We start from the raw sequence: 21,461 nt of genomic DNA on the forward strand, positions 1-21,461 counted from the left end.
CCGTAGAAGAAGAAGAACAGGATGGGAGGATGAACTTCCTTTTTGCACACTGTTGTGGGTTGTAAAATATGATAATATTGCATCTTTTTGTGCCAGCCGTTCCTGTTTTCTTGATTTTTGTTTTTCTTTTCGTTTTCACTGCCACTTAAATGTTTGTAACTCACGATAATATAGAAACGATTACTTAGTTAAGAAAAATAAGTGTTCAAAGAAATTTAATGAAACGACTAGGTACTGATTAATGACTATTGTCCTTTTCATGATCATTTTTCAGTGCGTAACAAATGATAGGAAAAATAAGTCCGTGATAATACACATTTATGACATTTATCCTAACATGACATTTTAGTTAAATCTGACAGTTGTCACATTTTATTTTCAATTTGGAATAAAAACCAATCAAATGTGTTTCTTGCATTTATAAAATGGTATTTTCTTTGATTTGTATAGTCTTATAAATTATACAGATTATATTTGTAATATTATTATCTAATTAAAAAAAATTATTTTTTTATTATGGCGCCAGCTATCGACAACTAAAATAACTAGAATAAATGTTATAAAAATGTCACCGACGAAATGTAATCACCGACGTGCCTTTTTTTCTGTCACATACAATTTAATGCGTTAGAAAGAAATCGAAAAACTGTGACGCACTGAAAGATGATCATGAGAAATACTGTAGATTAATTGAGCTAACTTAAAAAGAACAGGACTGAAAACTAATACAAGCAATCAATACTTTATCTTTGCAAAAAACGGCATCAAACATAAAACTATATATTAAATTTAAAAGTGCATTTTTTAATAAATATTATGACAAATACGTGACTATATCTCTTGTAAATCGTATCCTCTTGTTGTTAATCCTTGGGAGGGGTGTTTAAATTATGCTTATTTTTAAAATGCCGACACGGCAATCTACCTACTCTTATTGCAGTTTTATGATAAGAATGGTTTATGGTTTATGAATATAACTCTAACCAATTTTGTTATCATTTCCTGTTTGTAAAATTAAATAATTTTGAAAATTTAATTTGTTTTTTTCAATAAAAATATTCTTTTGGTTATCTTTTCGGGCCCCATTAAAATGCGGGCCCGAGGCAGGGGTCTCATGGGCCTAGTGGTAAAATAGGCCCTGAATCATATACAGTAGGAAAAATGAAAGAATACCCATGAACGAACATATAAAACACGCTGTATTTTCCTGTCACCGTGTCACACAAAAAATTGGCCAGCGCAAGTACATGTAATAATTATTGTTACATGTACTTGCACTGGACAATTTTCTTTGTAACACGGTGACAGGAAAATACAGCGTGTTTTATATGTTCGTTTATGGGTATTCTTTCATTTTTCCGACTGTATATTTTTGCTATTCAGAATATTTGCTAAATATATTTGCTGAATTATTGGAAACCAACATTTGCAACTACTGATTACTACTTTTGATTAATCTAGAAATTGTTAACAGAAAAATATGATTAATAAAAGTTGAAAATGAAAAACTTAATATCAATAAAGCAACTGTTTAACAATTTCATGAGCGTATAAGGAATGTAAGAATATAAAGAAGGCATATATAAGAAATAACATCTACTGAAGTTGAATTTGTCTTGTATTGTTAATTGAATAATGTTCCAATGGACTGAGCAATAAATGATATTATCATTATGGATATGTTTTCATAGGAAACATACAATCTATACATGAATTAAAAAAAAAAATTAAACAAAAATCCATTTATTAAGGGGGTAGGCACAAAATTTGAAATAATATTTTTGAAAAATTTAAACGCAGAATGAAAGATTACCTTATTACCGAGGGCCGAAAGTACCTGAAAACTTCTATAATGTTTATTTTAATAAGTTACAGGGGTAAATAAAAAGAAAAATTTAGTGTGATTTTTAATTTCAAATCTCATTCAAAAGAAACTTTTTGTTTATTCTTTTGGCCCTCGGTAATATTGTAATCTTTCATGCTGCGTTTAAATTTTTCAAAAATATTTATTAGTTTTCTCAGGATTCGAAAAAAAAATGAATGCATTTAAAAAGCATTGGAGCCGAAATTTTGCGCCTACGCCCTTAAACTGAGGATTGAATGCTGTTGAAAGTGTAGGCTTTCCAAAATAATTATTTTGGCAGGACTATCTCCTTGTCAATTGTAATGTTTGTTTACAAAACTGAAAGTTATAAATTCAATGAATTAAATATTCTTCTTACCTACCTAATAGCCACTCCTAATTGCATTATCATTATTTTGTATTTTTATTTTCATTAGAGTTTAGGTAATAGATAAACTTAATGGTTTATTGGCTTCCCTATTTACAGAGCTTACTCAAAAATAAATATTGTTACTTTGATAAAATGTTAAAAGATCTAAATTTCTAAGAATAATCTTAACATTTTTTATGGGTATGGGGTTTTGTGATGAGTATTTTATACTTTGTGATTTATATATGCTTGTATTAGGTTGTAGATGATAGTAGAAATTATAAATAAATACTAGTAATTTTGTGTCTAATATATTAATTTAAGTTACAAAATGCTCATTAACACTTTCACTGCTGACAACCTTATACTAGCTTAAGTGGGAAATACACCATTCAATTTGGTTGAACAATGTGGATGATTCAACCAAAATGAATCATGTATTTTTCAATTCAATAAAACTGTTCAACAAAATTGAACTTTGAAAGAAGTTGAGACAATTTCTACTTTCGTTCAACTGCGTTGAACAAGGGGGATGATTCATTCACATTGACACGTCATTACAAGTTTGTTGATTGTGTTCGATTCAACTTTTTATTTTATTTTGACTTGTGCTGTGTGATTTTTGTACTTTATTACAAGAAATACGTAATAATTTCATTTAACATTGGTGCATAGATTTAAAGACGAAGATACTCCGATATTTCACGACTTCTATAAAAATCACAAGTGCATTTGGAATAACAAATTAGAAAATTATAAAAACAGGGTATTGAGAGAGAAGGCAATAAAGACTCCTTTTAAAAGGATTGAATATTGCGGAACTTTCGGAAAATGACATTAAATTAAAAATAAAAAGTATTCGAACAAGATATACAGTATGGTGCAAATGTTTGGAATAAATTCGGTATTTCGTAAACCAGCGGCTTTCAGGATAAATCCGGAGACAGGTCGATTTTTATTTTTGAATTATGATTTTTTGACATATATGTATATCATACTAGTGACGTCATCCAACTGGGTGTGATGACGTAATCAATGATTTTTTTAAATGTGAATCGGCGTCGTGTGCTAGCTCATTTGAAAGGTTATTCAATTATCTATTCAGTAATATAAACATTGATATAATTATTTATACAGGATGTCGAAGAAAAATTATTTTTAATTAAATTAATTGACACAAAAAGTTGTTGAAATGTTTATTTCACAAATAAACATTATTTTTCGCTTAAATTAAATGTTCAAACTGTCAAGGGGCAGATGGGTGGCAGCTCGAACATTGAAATTAAGCGAAAAACAATGTTTATTAATCAAAAAACATTTCTTATGTTTACTGACAGCAGTAGAATGTATTTTAAATTAAATAAATTACATACATTCTTCTTTTGTGTCAATTAATTTAATTCAAAAAATTTTTCTTGAACACCCTGTATAAATAATTATTTTAATGATAAGATAAAGGCAGTTTTTGTTTATATTCGATTCAGAGTTGGACCACCATCTCCATATAGCTATTTCAGCATCCTCATGCCTCCTCAGTGAAGCTGTGCAGTCACAACTCTGAAAGGAACATAAACAATCTGCCTATTTAAGGGAAACCATCGCGATACAATGATTCCACCTTTTGAGACACAATCTAGCGACATCTCTCGTATTACGAGGAAAACAACGAGAAGCCCTAGATACAAAGTTTACTACTTTTTAAACAATTAGAATAATTGAAATAAAAATATAATAAACAATATTTTAAATCTAAGACTTTTCGTTAATAAACTGCTTTCTGGCTGCATCCCGTATCTCCGAATTTTACAATATATAATCACAGAGACGACGAAAATAGGAGAAAGCAAATAGAGGACACTTAGGCCACGCATTTACCTTCTCTTCGTCTAGGAAAAGGACCGAAAGACAGTTTCTAAATACTCAAAACTGAGTAAAAATGTAAAAGATCAAGGCAATTATGTTAATGTTTATATTACTGAATAGATAATTGAATAACCTTTCAAATAAGCTATCACACGACCCCTATTATCATTTAAAAAAATCATCGATTATGTCATCACGCCCAGATGGATGGCGTCACTAGTATGATATATGTCACAAAAATCATAATTTAAAAAATAAAAATCGACCTGTTTCAGGATTTTCCCTTGAAGTCGCTGGATTACGAAATAACGAATTTATTCCAAACATTTGCACCATACAGTATATGCCAGAACTACTAACAACAATGTAATTGAATCATCCACATTGTTCAACCGAATTAAATGAAGAATAAATTGAAGCGTGTATATGTATGCTTTTCAATTTGATTGAAAAATGTCATTGAGTCATCCACATTGTTCAACCGAATTGAATGGTGTATTTCCGCCTTTAGCACAGAGGCTGACGATATACTAAAGTAATTGACGTGCCCGTGCCGATGGCGTCGAAAGACGTCATGCGCCTGTGACTTCAGAAACGAACGACGTCTTTCGATGTCATTTGCACGGAAAGGTTTAAGCAATGACAAAATATCCTGTGTGATTCACATAACTATCGGTATTTTTACTTTTTTTCCTATTCATACCTGCTTTTTATAATAACTTATTGATTTCTTCATACGTTCTACTCTAAACATAGCCCAGCTATCTTTGACATTATGTTCCTTGTCATTATTTTTTAATTTTTCATATTTCGTTATTGTCTATTTTTCCATTGCTCTGCAGTAGGTACTTATATCCTTTTTACCTATTTTTCTTTCTGTGATCATCATATTCAAACAAAAATAAAGACTGTCATCTGAGTTTAACTGAAAAATTTGGAAGGCAATGAATCCATTACACAGAAAAAGGGCATATCTTGACATAAAAAAAAAACAAGAAAATGTTAATAATAAAGATATATAATATATTCAAAACCTAAATAGGAAAGATTAGCAAATGAAGAACGGAGACGAAAGTATTTTCCTTCTCTCATTTCTGTAATATACATATAGGCGTTTCTTATTGAAAGTTTTTAGTTTTTATTATTTAGTGACACAAATTTACCTCCACTGTGCCACAAACATGATTAGGTTAAGTTTTCATTACCACTATTTGTAAGGCAACTCCTTATTCTATTAGTTTTATTCTGGAGAATGCTACAATTCTATTTTTGGGAAGAAAGGAGGAAAGACACAACTGTATTATATTTTAGAAAGTCCAGGAAGTATCTTTTACTTCTATTTTCATTTAATATTAATTATATTTATTAATTTAATAATATTTATTTTCATAAGCCATTTCTACTAGGAAATGGCTATAATGGCTCTTTCACACATTTATCCCTCTCTCTTTCCCCTTTCATCCTCACTCTTCACTGAAACTGCAGCCCAAATTGGGCACTGGTTTACTCCATAATTTGCCTTCAAGCATTACTTTCTTCAGCTGCTTCCCTATAGTTATCCACCCTCAACATCCCTCTAGCAAAGTTGATCACTTCATCTAACCACATTTTTCCTATCACGTTTTCCTACGAAAATTGCAATTTTTGAACCCGAATAATTTTTGATTAAAAAATAAAATAGCAATTGTGCTTACCGCATTTGAAAGCTCAAGTCAAATTATACCGGTTTCGATTATTTGCATTGCTAAAAATTAATTTTTTTATTGTCAAACAAAGCTATAAACAAATAGTGTTTCCCGTGCCCAATGCATGCATGTTAACACATGCTACATATAGACAAGGCGAAAATGGCGGGTTCGTTGGGAAAAATAGTCCCACGAGATTTTTTGCATAATCACATTCGTGAGACACCCCAGAATATGGTTCAAGAAGTCGCCCACGCGAAAAGTTGTCCAAATTTTTTTTAACAATTTTTTTTAATCAAATTGCAAAAATCAATATTTTTGGCCCGGGCAATTTTTTTAGGTTTTTTGGACTATTCTGGACAAAAAAAGTTCTGTTATATTTTTTCTCTAAAGTTGATCGTTTTCGAGTTATAAGCAATTTAAAATTTGAAAAACGGGAAAATGGCCATTTTCAAGGCTTAATAACTCGGTTAAAAGTTATTATTATGAAAGTCAGAAAATGACTAAATCAAAGTTTAAAGCAACCGCTACATGTCCTGAAGAAATCTGTGTCATAACAATGAGTAGTTAGATCGTATTGACGCGGCTGTAAATGTGAGTGCGAGTAAGATGCACAAGTGGGCTGCCGGAATGGCATCTCTCTAGCACTCAGCATTTACGGCCGCCTAACACGTGCATGGCAAAATAGCAATAAATTCAAAATAAGGGGGCAAAATAAGCCTGTTTTTATTCAATGTTTTTCACCACTTTGGTTGCACTTAGAAAATTCTTACAACATACTTAAATTGTTCACCAAATTTCGTTAAAATCGACCTGATAGATTTTGCAGAATAATTTTGCAATCTAACTTTTTTTTTAAGTTAGATTTTAGAAAGAACAAGTAGACCATTTAGAAGTTTGCTAATTTTTTTTTTACATATAAAGAAGTTCTCTACCTATCTAATACACTTTACAGAATTAAAATCTGGATTATTTAAGCAGCCTCAGCACTGTTTTAAAGTTATAAACAATTTTTTGGCTTATAAATAAATATGTACAGTGAGAACATTTGAGTTGGCATAAACAGGTCGATTTTTATTTTTAAATTATTCTAATTTTTTGGTATATATATCATACTAGTGACGTCATCCATCTGGGCGTGATGATGTAATCGATGATTTTTTAAATGAGAATAGGTGTCGTGTGATAGCTCAATCGAAAGGCTATTCAATTTTGTATTCACTAATATAAACATTAACATAACTATTTATACAGGGATTGAATTAAACAATTTTTTGAATTAAATTAGTTCCAATATTTAGATTCCGTCATCACACCCAGATGGATGACGTCACTAGTATATTTATGCCAAAAAATTATAATTTAAAAATAAAAATCGATCTGTTTCGGGATTTATCTCCAGAGTCTCCCATTCTCAAGAAAATGAATTTATTCCAATTCAAACGTCCTCACTGTATTTGTTTATAAGCCAAAATATTGTTTATAACTTTCAAACAGTGCTGAGGCCGCTTAAATAATCCGATTTTAATTCTGTAAAGTGTATTAGATAGTTAGAGAACCTCTTTATATGAAAAAGAAATTAGCAAACTTCTAAATGGTCTACTTTTTGTTCAGAAAGTTTTTAAAAAATTTGAACTTTTTAAAAAAAATTTATATTGCAAAATTATTATGCAAAATCTATTAGGTCGATTTTAATGAAATTTGTTGGACGGTTTAATTATGCTGTAAGAATTTTCTAAGTCAATTATGAAGGTTCTAAGTGCAACCAAAGCGGTCAATTATCTTTATTTTCTTTCACTACGACTTTGTTCCAAAATGAATCGTTTTAAAGTTATATTCAAAGAAAGTAGAGTAAAATCGATATTTTTCGAAATTTTTAAATATTAAATTTTTTTTTATTAATGTTCCGGGCATATTTGAGAAGGAGCATAAGTCAATTATAATTATTGAAGTTGTCACCTAACTTTATCTGCAAAAATCCGAATGCTACTTCTCACATCCACCTCAAAATCGATCCGTCCTGGTCTATTTGTAATAATATTGTGTCCTATAAATAATAAATCTTGTTATTATAAAAGTTCTTTTTTATATAAGTGTAATTATTAGCTAATTGTATGGCTCTCTTTTCCTCAATAAAAGTTACTGGAGAACCTTTCAAAGGTTTAAATGTGGTCTTTCCTGACAATGATTACCTCTGAATGTACAGTATGCGGCAAAATAAACAGTACTGAAATAAATATTGAAATGTTTATTGTTTCATTTATCAGATTTAGCCACACGGCTCACACTTCCTCTAAGGGGAAAATTTACTCATCCCAGATACCTACGGTATTAAAAGGATTAAGCTCTGGTGGGACTCTTTCCGTGCTATCGAGCCCTAGGTGATTTGGTATGCAGGTGTATCTCCCAAAAATTTTCGTACACATCTGGCTGTTGCGAGTAGTACAGCTTTCTGCATGGTCTTGTAAAGGTGTTCATTTAGACCCAGCTTTTTTATGCTTTTGAGGAGGTTCTTCGGAATGACTCCAGTAGTAGACATAATAATAAGTATCGTCTGGGTACTTTGCATTCTCCATTGTTTTCGTATTTGAATTTCCAGATCTCTGTACTTGGCGATCTTTTCAGTAAATTTACTACGTAGATTATTGTTGTTAGGTATCGCCACATCAATTAGTGTTGTTTGTATTGTTAATTTATTAACTAGTACGAGATCTGGTCTATTATGTGCCACTGGGCACATAATAGTCCCATTATGGGATGGGCTGCATTCGGAAAACTCTCATATATACTAAAAGACAAAAAGATACCACTACCTTCGAACCAAAGTGTTTGATTCTTGTATCCTTCCCGTTCTCACTTACGGAGTTCAAACCTGGACATTCACAAAAATGAACATGGACAAGATTAGAAAAACTCAAAGAGCCATGGAACGACAGATGCTTGGTATCTCACTCATAGATCGGCAAACAAACGAAGCAACCTGAAACAAAACAAAAGTAAGGGATGCCGTGGAACAAGCAGCTAAATTAAAATGGAAATGGGCAGGACACAACGAACGTCTCGAAAATGGTAGATGGAGCAAAGAAGTTGGAAACTGGCGACCGTACGAAGCGAAGAGACCATGAGGAAGACTTCAAATGCGCTGGAGCGATGACATCAGAAGAGTCGCAGGACCAATGTGGAAACGCCTCACACACAACAGAGGTGAATGGCGAGAAATGGGAGAGGCCTTTATTCGACATTTCGAATAGAAAAAAAGGCTATAAAAAAAATGTGCCACAGTTTGGTCTGTGAGCACAGTGCGGTCCCAGTATAGCTTGTAGTTGCCATCCTCAAACATACTCTCAGGGACGTATTGATAATATGGGAGATGGTCCGTTTGGAGAAGTTCCAGCTTGATAGCTATCTCCTGATGAAGGATTTTTCCCACTGCGTCATGCCGTTCCTTGTATTCAGTTGCAGCAAATGTCTGGCAGCCCCCTGTAATATATTGGATGGTTTCTTGGGCTTGACATCCATATCGGCATCTGTCGTTTTGAACCTGAGGGTCTTTGACAATATATTTTAGGTAATTTCTGGTTGGTATAACCTGATCCTGAATGGCCAGTAATGAACCCTCCGTTTCAGGGAACATCTTTGGCTTTTGGTTTAGTGCCTTGTTTCATTATTATTATTGTATCATATTATGATTATTTATATATTTAGTATACATGATATAACCTTGTAAACGTTACTCACGACGACGTTCCCGATAAAACAGATGTTAAAGATATCCTCTTGTACGAAAAAATCTTTAATTCTAGTCCACAATTCCAGAATGTCAGATGGTGGATACGTTTGCCCCCCTTCAGCATTCCCCATATGTATGGGCCATTCCACGAACAGACGCCTGTTTTGGATTACTTCGACAACGAAGTAAATTGCAAATTATATTTTTGTTTATTGGAATAATTATTAGCTCCATTTACTTTCGTACTTTGTAAAATATTCGTTGTCGACGTAATCCAAAACAGGCGTATGTTCGTGGAATGGCCCATACGCATCAGGTGGCGCTAGGACCGGTGAGTGGCGATCTCCCAAAATCATCTCCCAGTATTCGAAGAGACTCCCTAGCCGTGTGACAGGTTGCCCCGTCTTGCTGAAAGCATTGCTGATTTGAAGCTTGGATAGTTTTCGCGACATTTTCTGTATGACCGAAAATAGCACTTCACGATAAAAAAATTTTCTGCAAAACTGAACCATCCTGAAACACCTACACGACATTCACAATTCACATACGTTATAACGACGTGTGTAAACCACTCAGTACGTTTCAGTGCATGACACATACAAAGAGGCATACTTACGCATTTCAGTACTGTTTATTTTGTCGCATACTGTATATTGAATGTATTCTGCTAAAAACAAGTGCAATAATTTTTTCTTCTTAAAATAAAAACAAAGTGAGTAATGGTGTTCACAAATTTGTATTATAAATCTTATTTATATTTTAGATGATGAAGGGCGACTTCTATGTCCTTGAGTACATGGGTTGGGAAACAACCTACACAGAAATAGTTAGTGTGGACCGTCTTAGAGCTAAAAACAGCAATCCTCCAATTGATAAAAATATGTTCCACAAATTTGAAATCGAAGTTCCTGAAGATGTTCGTGAATAGTAAGTATTTTTTTATAACTCATGTTTTTAAATTCCTACTATTCTGTTCAAAACAATGTCAAAATACCAAGTCTGATTGTTTAAAATAACAAAGCGGTTTATCTTTTAGTGCCAAGATAGACAGTGCTCATAAAGAGTTTCAAAACTCAATACATGCAGGAATCATAACCTATAATGCTGAAAAGGGAGTTTTGAACGTAGTGTCTAGGTGTGAGCAAAGCAGTAAGTTGGCGGCGATGCTGCAAGACATGCATTTCAGAAGCCTCTCACAAAAAGTGCTCTTATTAAAACGTACAGAAGAAGCTGCCCGTCAACTGGAGAGTACCAAATTGGCGACAATAGGAGGGTAAGTAATATCAAAAAGTTTCAGTTGTCGTAAACGTTCATGTTTAGATATAGGTAATGCGTCATCATTTCAGATTCAGATCCTATTGTGCATAGTACGCGATCCCAGGCCCATTTCGACCATTTATTACTAACAAGCTAATTTTTCGTGAGTAGCTTCATTTTGATGAGACGCCCAACTTTTGTCCTTACAAAAGTTTTTGTCTGTGGTAGCTAACAGGACTAGCAGGGGTGAAATATGTTAATTTGACGATTCTCAAAAATTTATTACTAACTGGGTTATTTTTTTGTTAATTCTCAAGATAATTATCTAAATTATCCGAAAAAATATGTGTCTTACAAAATGCAAGGTTTTATCAAAGAATCCCACTGTTCAACATGTATCATTAACTAGGTCATGAAAAATGATTAACCACCTGATTTGTTTCTGTTGGTTAGTTAATAATTATACAGTGAGCACTTACAGATTGGAATAAATTCATTTTCTTGAGAATGGGCGATTTTGGAGAAAAATCCTGAAACAGGTCAATTTTTATTTTTAAATTACGACTTTTTGGCATATATATTATACTAGTGACGTCACCCGTCTGGGCGTGATAACGTCATCGATGATTTTTTTAAATAAAAATAGGGATCGTGTAATAGCTCATTTGAAAGGTAATTCAATTCTCTATTTAGTAATATAAACATTAACATAATTTATACAGGGTGTCCAAAAAAAATTTTTTTGAATTTAATTTATTGACATACAAAGAAAAATGTGTGTAATTTCTTTAATTCAAAATACATTTTACTGCTATCAGAAAACAGGAAAAATGTTTATTTGGCAAATAAATATTGTTTTTTGCTTAAATTCAATGTTAAGGCAGCCACCCACCGGCCTTGTGATAGTTTGAACATTTAATTTAAGCGAAAAGGCATGATTATTTTTCTAAAAAACTTTTTCTTTTTTATGTTAATGTTTATACTACTGAATAGAGAATTGAATTGCTTTTCAAATGAGCTATCACACGACCCCTATTCTCATTTAAAAAAATCATCGATGACGTCATCACGCCCAGATGGGTGTCATACGTCACTAGTATGATCTATGTGCCAAAAAGTTCTAATGTACAAATAGAAATTGACCTGTTTTGAGATTTTTTCCAAAATCGTCCATTCTCTATAAAATGAATTTATTCCAACCTTTACGTGCTCACTGTATACTTAACACCCACATTGTCCTACCAATTGTGTGGTACGTTACAGGTATGTATCGCAAGTCCGACAAGAATTGTCATGCGCACAAAAAAATGTGATGAAAAGGCCTATGCGCCTATAGTCGTTGCCAACACACTGTAAACAACACTGTGCGCATGCGTATTTGTACCAGTGTAACTCAGCTCTAATAGCAGAAAATAAATTGATTTTTAATTTCATGAATTTCAAATATGTATTTAATTGGAGGACCGGAATAACCGACCATTCAATTTCTAGGACAACATTTATTTATTTATTTATTTATTTACGGGCAAGCCCAATTCAGAAAATATTATTACAAAAAAAATATTACAAAGACAAAAGCAAAAACATAAACAGTGTCAACACAAAGAACAAATATTACAATATCTATTGGATAACAAAGCTAATAAGTTAAAGAAAAAAAAAGAACATCACGATATAAAAAACAAACAATTGTATGTTCAACAAATGGTTTTTGAATCTATCCAAGGAATTACAGAATATATTTAAGTCATTTAGAGAATTCGCAAGTCTAAGTGTTCGTGGTAAAAAATTGTTGTAAGTATAGTTATATACAGGGTGTTTCATTAATAATTGTCCATATAGTAACTGGAGAAACCTTAGCTCAAAATACGAAGATTTAACCTAAAACACTTAAATAAAATGTGGTTCCTTACTGAGTTACAGGGTGTTTTATCTAAAAATTTAAAAACTATTTTTGCTCAGCATTTGAAAACTATTCGACATATCCTTTTCATACTTGGCAGAAAGTGCGATTACTATACACCCTACTAAACTATGATACACAAACGTTTCTAGCTACTACCAGAGGCGTATGACAGGGGATAGTGAATGGTTGACCCTTCTCAAATTCTACGCCACTGGAGGAATTACTATTTTAGTGTCATTTTTAGATTCACCAATACTTTCTACGTAAATAATATACTCTTAATTGGTAACGATAAAGTCATTAGTTTTCGAGATATTTGAAGTTAAATATGAAACGGCACAGTTATTTTGATTAATTTATGATATGATTCATATATGATTAAAATTTAAAAATTATTTGTAGCCCAGTACTTTAAAACTATTTGGCCTATTCTTATCATACTTGGCAGAAAGTTTCGGTACTGTACAGCCTACAAGAGGATATTATTTTCATAGAAAATATTGGAGAATCCAAAAAATTAAACTAAAATAGCAATTCCGCCAGTGGCTTAGAATTTGGAAAGGGTCAACCATTCACTTTCCCCCGTCGTACGCCTCTGGAAACAGCCAGAAACGTTTTTGTAACATAATTGAGTAGTTTGTACAGTACTTATACTTCCTACCAAGTATGAAAAGGGTACGTTGAATAGTTTTAAAATGCTGAGCAAAAATAGTTTTTAAATTTTTAGATAAAACACCCTGTAACTTAGTAACGAACCCCATTTTATTTAAGTGTTTTAGGTTAAATCTTCGTATTTTGTGCTAAGGTTTCTCCAGTTACTATATGGACAATTATTAATGAAACACCCTGTATATGGAAGCTTATGTGAAAAGTTTGGGTTTATCTTGTTGACCGAGTAGGTACAAAAAGACTAATTTTTGAAAGAAGATCGGGACAGCTACTATTACCATTAATAATGTTGAATAAGATTGTCAGATCTTGTCTTTTTCTACGGGTTTCTAATGAAGTAATATTCAATAATAATTCAATATCCGTGTAGCTACGATAGTAATGGATCCAAATATAAGACCTTTTTTTTTAAATCTTGGTAATCGTAAAGTTTAAAGATTAAAGAAGTCTTAAAATAGATACATGTCAGATAATTATGCTATTATATTGCAACAGGTTCAAAATTAATTTTAAACTAATATTTTTTTACCATTAAATTAATTTTTTAAAAATGTCAAAATTCCCAACTTAAAAAAGGTGTCTTAATATGAGACCATCTGGTATCCTAATTTGAGACACCACGTTATATAGGTTAAACAGGCGATACAAATTATTTTAACGCATTGTTCTGGATATAAACTGTATTACATGCTGTAGACATGATTCTATTGTTCTGAAGCTGTTTCTTTGTGGCATATTATATAATTTTCTTTTTTTTTTTAATAAGCCACAATTTAAGTTAAAAATAAAAATTGGAAGTCTAAACGTCAATAAATTTCATTTTTAACTTAAATTGCGGCTTATTTCCCAATAAAATAGTAAAAAGACATGATGCTATACTCAAAACATTACAGTACCATAATATGATATATCTCATATTAGGCACACTTGAGGGTCTCATATTAGGAGCAACCACGTGTGAACTTTTTAGTCCGTGTTTTGAGATTAGGATTCTTTTTTGCGCCACTATAATTGCGTGTTTCTGTAACCAATTTAAGTAGCTCTCAACTAATTACTAAGGTGATTTTTTTCTCTCACCTTAAAAATAAAAATTCAGTTTGAGCTACACTTAAAAAACTTTTGACTTGCAAAAAACTTAAAATTTTCACTGACTGGTAATACTAAATCACAGACACTCGATTTATTCACAGCCTACTGGAAACACTACCAGAGCTTAGTTTTTACCCCACTCACCAGGCTGCAGCACTTACAAGACTCGTAGAGATAGGGGTCTCATATTAGGAACGGGTCTCATAATAGGATCCTTAACCGTATATGTTGTTTAAAAGCTAAGTATCTGAGAAAGGTATGCTGAACTCTATCAAGTTTATTTTTATGAACTAGATAATATGGAGACCACACAGTGGAACAAAAATCAAGATGAGATCTAACGAGGGAGCAGTATAAAATTTTCATTGAATTTGTATCTGTGAAATCATGAGATGTTCTTTTAACCTTCCGATGACCAACCTTTTTTTGTTACACGGATGACCAACCTTTTTTTGTTACACGGATGACCAAGGGGGGGAGGGGGTGAAATGACCCCAGGTCAAAAATGACAATTAACAAAAAAATGAAGTTTTTTTTTTATTTTTTTTGTGGCATGGACTTTATGTCATTCAGCCAGTCACACATGAGTATTAGTGTAGTGTGCATGTTGAGTAAGTGTCTTGTTACTTTGCAAAGTCGACGTCATTAGCGTAAAACTACTTGGAATTGCACATAATAGACGCTATTTTACTAAACATCAACTTCAGAATATATTTTTTATTCGTAATATATAGGGAATTTTGTTTATTTCAAAATATGAGGATATATAGAATGATATTAAAGTCAAATAAGAAAACAATGAGTTAAAAATTGAAAATACTTTTGAATTTATTAAAGAAAAACATACGCTGGGGTCACAATTTCCCCCGCTTGGTCATCCGAAGGTTAATGAAACCAAGCATTTTCATAGACTTTTGGGAAACGGCACTAATGTGATGTTTAAAGCTGAGTGAAGAGTCTAATATTATGCCTAGGTCTTTGATTTGTGTGCATGATTGCAATGCTTGATCGTTAATAGTATAGTCATAATGTGTTAGCAAATGGTGATTCCTACAGAAACGCATAATATAGTCCATTCTTTCACGGTTTTTGCTCTAAATTTAAAAAAACCGCTTGGATTTACATGAAATTTGGCATACGTACAGCTTACATGTCAAAGAAAAAAAGTGATATTGTGCCGATGTGTGCTTTTGCCCTGGGGGTGACTTTCACCCCCTTTTGGGGGTGAAAAAATATTCGTTCAAAGAAAGTCAGGAAATGGATAAACTGGCCAATTTTAAGTAACTCTTGTTCTATAGAGCTTTTTCGCAAAGTCAACACTTTTCGAGTTATTGCGAGTGAATATGTTCATTTTTCAACAAAATAACCACATTTTTAGACGGTTTTTTGCAAATAACTCTAAAAGTAAGTATTTTGTCGAAAAAAACGTTCTTAGCAAAAATATAGCCTATAAAAAAGTAAAAAAAAAATGGTGTACGCATTAGGTCTCTGGATCTCGTAGAACCAGAGTTATAGCCAATGAAAAATAGATTCATATTCACCAAATTTCAAAAAGAATATTTCGACGTGAAATATCCAAAAAATTAAGCACTTTTTGGGGAAAACCCATTATAACTCTTTTAAAGTGTTTTAAAAAAGCTTTATTTCTGTTTTTACAAAAAGTTTCTAGCATTAAATTTAAGCAAGTTACGCTCAAAATAATGTTGGTCCCTTTTGTTCTTGCAAAAAAAAAATCGGGAAGACCACCCCCTAATTAGCAACTTAAATTAAATTAATCGCTACCGCTCCACAAATGATTTTACTTATGTTATGTTTATATGATCTGTAAGTTTCATCGATTCAAAGTGCTTATTTTTGAAAAAATTTGGTTTCAAAATACAATTTTAAAAAATTTAAATTTTGAAAATATGCTTTTTTCAAAATAACTTAAAAATTGTTAGAGATACCAAAAATCTCGAAAAACAAAAAGTCAGATTTGCTTTTCTGAATATCATGTATTTTTTTGTTTTTCTGTTAGACAAAAATTGATTAAGATTTGGTGTTCTAAATTTGCATACATTCGTGATCAGGAACTCGTTCAACCCCTTTTAACTACAGCCCTTTCAATAATAAGGACTTTGAACCGATGAAACTTACAAATCATAATAATATAAACAATATATACACGAGTCAAGAAACTTGTGAAGTCGTAACGATTAAGTTCATTTAAGATACTAATTAGGCGGTGATTTTCTCGATTTTTTTACCAAAATTAAAATGGACTAACTTTATCTTGAGCGTAACTTGTTTAATTTTAATTCTAGAAATTTTTTTATAATACAAGAATGAAGCTTTTTTAAACACTTTAAATAAGTTGTAATGAGTTTTCCCCGAAATGTGCTTCATTTTTGGTTATTTCACGTTGAAGTATTCCATTTGGAATTTGACGAATATGAACCTATTTTTCATTAGCTATAACTCTGCTTCTACTAGGTGTAGAGACGTGATATATACACCATTTTTTTAAATTTTTTACAGGCTATATTTTTGCTAAAAATGTTTTTTCGACAAAATTCTTACTATTTGACTTATTTGCGAAAAACCGTCTAAAAGCGTGGTTATTTTGTTGAAAAAATGAACATATTCACTGCCAAATAACTCGAAAAGTATTGACTTAGTAAAAAAACTCTATAGATCAAAAGTTACTTAAAATTGGCCAGTTTATCCATTTCCTGACTTTCTTTGGACGAATATTTTTTCACCCCAAAAAAGGGGTGAAAACCACCCCCAGGGCAAAAGCACATATCGGCACAATATCACTTTTTTTCTTTGACTTGTTAGCTATGTGTTTGCCAAATTTCATGTCAATCCATGCGGTTCTTTAAAATTTAGAGGTTTTGCAATATTTTACCGTTAAAGAACGGACTAATATAACACTTACCAACATTTAATTCCATGCCATTAAGAGAGCACCACTGGGATAATTTATTAATATCTGATTGTAGTCCAAGAGTATCATCATGAGATCTTATTATTGTAAAGCACTTAAGGTCATCAGCAAAAAGGAGAGCTTTTGTATCTGAAAAACAAGTGGTAATATCATTAATGAATAGATTCAAGTAGTAGCGGTCCCAGGTGTGAACCTTGGGGAACACCTGAAGTTACAGGAAAAATGTTGGAATAACAGTGATTTAGTCTAACCATTTGAGTTCTGTTCTCTAAATAACTACATAACCACCTAAATACCAGACCATCAATACCATAAGATTGTAATTTATGTAATAGAAGGTCATGGTTTATCTTATCAAAGGCTTTAGAGAAGTCAGTGTACACTGAATCAACCTGCAAGCCCTCCTCCAGAGCTTCAGATAGGTAGTCAGTATAATTAAGTAGACTTAGCTCAGCAGATTTACCGGAAGAAAACCCAAACTGTGAGTTAGTAATAACACTAGAGCAGTCGTAAGTAAGAAATTCAGTTATAATGCTTTCAAATACTTTAGGGATAGTGCTTAGAAGAGATATGGGGCGATAGTTCTTAATATCAGATTTAACACCTGATTTATAAATAGGAGTTACATAAGATTGTTTCCAGAAGTCGGGGAATTCACCAGAATCGAGAGAGGCATTGAAAATATGATAAAAGTGGTCTAGGCAGTATAAAGCTGCATTCTTTTAGAAGAATAGAAGGAATCCCGTCGGGTCCAGGTCCCTTATTAATATTCAGTTGTGACAATCTATCATATATTTTTGATATTTGAATGTGGTAGGAAGACACACTAATGTTGAAGTGGATTTGGTTATGGAACATGGGTGTTTAATTATACAGGGTGTCCCGAAAAGATTGGTCATAAATTATACCACACATTCTGGTGCCAAAAATAATTCGATTGAACCTAACTTACCTTAGTACAAATGTGCTCATAAAAAAAGTTATAGCCCTTTGAAGTTACAAAATGAAAATCGATTTTTTTCAATATATCGAAAACTATTAAAGATTTTTTATTAAAAATTGACATGTATCATTCTTAAGGCAGGATCATCTTAAAACAAAATTATAGTGAGATTTGTCCACCCCATAAAAATTTTATGGGGGTTTTGATCCCTTAAACAACCCCAAACTTTTGTGCACGTTCCAATTTATTCATTATTGTGGTACCTTTAGTTAAACACAACGTTTTTAAAACTTTTTTGCCTCCTAGTATTTTTTGATAAGCGAGTTTTTATCGAGATGCGGCTTCTTTTTTAATACATTTACATAAAAATTTTATGGGAGTTTTGTTCCTTTAAACCCCCCAAATGTTTGTGTACGTTCCAATTAAACTATTATTGTGGTACCATTAGTTAAACACAGTGTTTTTAAAACTTTTTTGTCTTTTAGTCTTATTTTGATAAGTCACCTTTTATCGAGATGTGGCTTCTTTTTCAAAATATACCAAAACATGTAAATTATAAATACATTTTCAGATTAGATAGATAGATAGATAGACATTTATTGTTTTTAAAAACTACAGTTTTATAACAATCAGTTTAGTAAGTACAGAATATAACTAACAACTAGTCTAGAACATAAATAACTATTAACAAATTTAAACAAAAGTTAAGCGCTATCACTAACTGAAATGGAGAACTTGGTTTTTTTAATAAACACCAATGAAGGAGAAACTGAAGTACAGAATATAACTAACAACTAGTCTAGAACATAAGTAACTATTAACAAATTTAAACAAAAGTTAATCGCTATTACTAACTGAAATGGAGACTTGTTTTCTTAAATAAACACCAATGAAGGAGAAACTGAAGCTTATTCATTTAAAACAAAAGATCTAAGTTTTATGATATTCCAAATATATATTGAAATTGCTTTCAGAGATATTATAGTTACATTATTAAGACAACCAATAAGGTCGGTGCAATTATTAAGGGGGGCCATATTAACCGGTTTCATTGAACTGTAAATGGGACATTCAAACAGTAAATGTTCAAGAGTTTCCAACTTGTTTGTGTTACAAATAGTACAGATTTCAGATGGTCGTATATGATATGTTATACCATTATAGGTAAATTTTAACACATGGCGATTAGATGTTCGAAGTTGCGCCATGGCACGAATGTATTTTATGGGAATTTGAAATTCCAGATATTTCTGTACTGAGGTATCTACGGATAAATGTTTGTAAATAGTTGAGAATGTTGACATGGAGACTGCTTGAATGTCTTCTTGATGAAGCATATCCATATACTTTTTTAACATGCTTTTCTTGTTTTTTAATAGCCAATCAGAGATGTTTTCATCCCAAGAAAATTCATAATCTAATATTTGAAAATATTGCTTAAACTGTGAAACCCAGTTGTATCTGTTCGTATTTATTGAATTATTTGCTGAAGAAATTTGAAGCTGACGCAGAAAACAAATAAGAGGAAGTCTTAAATCATGCATTTGCGATAGCTTGATAAGCCAATTTAAAGTTAGCTTGAAAATAGTAAAAGAAATTTTTACTCTTCCTGTCTCCAACCTAACAGCATAATCAGGTGTATTGATACTGAGATGTAAAAGTTTTTTAAAGAAAGTTATTTGTATTCTTTCTAACTGGTCAGCATATCTCATTCCCCAAACGGGCACACAGTTCATAACAAGGCTTTGAACTAGCGAATCGAAAAGTTGCACACGAGATGTCCAAGAATTCATTTTGGTTTTAGCCATTAAACCTATCACGTTACCAATTGCGTGTTTTGCTCTTTCCACTGTTGTATCGGCCATTGCTTTAAAAAGTGATGTTGTGGTTAGGGTGACTCCAAGATATACAAATTTGTTAACAACTTCTATTTTTTCATTCTTATATAGGAACTTATAAGTCACCTTTTATCGAGATGTGGCTTCTTTTTCAAAATATACCAAAACATGTAAATTATAAATACATTTTCAGATTATTAACAGGTCTCTATAATCGTACTTAACCATATACAAATATGTGGTGGATTCGACAAATATTCAAAATATGTCGATAAACACTGGCTTATCGAAAAAGTACTAAGAGGCAAAAAAGTTTTAAAAACAGTGTGTTTAACTACTGGTGCCACAATAATAACTAAATTGGAACGTACACAAAAGTTTGGGGGGGTTTAAGGGAACAAAACCCCCATAAAATTTTTATGGGGTACACAAATTTGACTTTAATTTTTATTTAAGATGCTGCTGCCATAGGAATGCCACATGTCCAATTTTTATGAAAAATCTCTAAGAGTTTTCGATATATGAAAAAAAAATTGATTTTCATTTTGTAACTTCAAAGGGCTGTAACTTTTTTTGTGTGCACTATTGTATATAGGTAAGTGAGGTTCAATCAACCTATTTTTGACCCCAGAATCTGTGGTATAATTTATGACCAATCTTTTCGGGACACCCTGTATAAATATTAACTAACCAACAGAAAAAAATCAAGTGGTTAGTAATTATTTTTCATAACCTCATTCATGATACATGTTGAAAAGGGGAGACTCTTTGACAAAACCTTGCTTTTTGTAGGACAAAAATATTTTTTCTGCTAATTTAGATAATTATCCTGAGAATTAACAAAAAAAAACAGTAGTAAATTTTTGAGAATCATCAAATTAACATACTTAATCCCTGCTGCCCCTGTTAGCTACCACAAACGAAAATTTTCGTACAGTAAATTGTTGGGCGTCTCATCGAAACGAAGCTATTCACGAAGATTCAGCTTGATAGTAATTTTTACATCAGGTATTTTTACTACAACTTTTTAACGTAGGACCAGCGTTGCCAGTGTACCACGCAATTTGTAGGACAATGTGGGTGTTAAATTATATAATTATTAACAAATTAACAGAAAAAAAATCAGGTGGTTAGTAATTATTTTTCATGACCTCGTTAATTATACACATTGGAAAGGGGGGACTCTTTGACAAGACCTTTCATTTTGTAGGACAAATATGTTTTTGGCAATTGAGATAATTATCTTAAGAATTAACAAAAATAACCCAGTTATTGTCCTTTTCATGAGCATTTTTCAGTGCGTAACAAATGATAGGAAAAAGGGTAAGTCCGTGATAGT

At 31.9% G+C, this 21,461-nt stretch overlaps 1 protein-coding gene across 7 annotated transcripts in view; it reads left to right on the top strand.

The window, feature by feature from the left end:
• The window catches only part of LOC126884364 (fragile X messenger ribonucleoprotein 1 homolog), a 106,927-nt gene that overhangs the window by 18,442 nt on the left and 67,024 nt on the right, over positions 1–21,461 (top strand). For all 7 annotated transcript variants that reach the window (XM_050650299.1, XM_050650303.1, XM_050650302.1 and 4 more), the window contains exons 4-5: positions 10,255–10,418; positions 10,528–10,764. In XM_050650299.1, the coding sequence (XP_050506256.1) occupies positions 10,255–10,418; positions 10,528–10,764 (401 nt within the window). The remainder of the gene's footprint in view (positions 1–10,254; positions 10,419–10,527; positions 10,765–21,461) is intronic.

Source organism: Diabrotica virgifera, chromosome 1 (assembly GCF_917563875.1).
Source record: "Diabrotica virgifera virgifera chromosome 1, PGI_DIABVI_V3a".
Taxonomy (NCBI): domain Eukaryota; kingdom Metazoa; phylum Arthropoda; class Insecta; order Coleoptera; family Chrysomelidae; genus Diabrotica; species Diabrotica virgifera.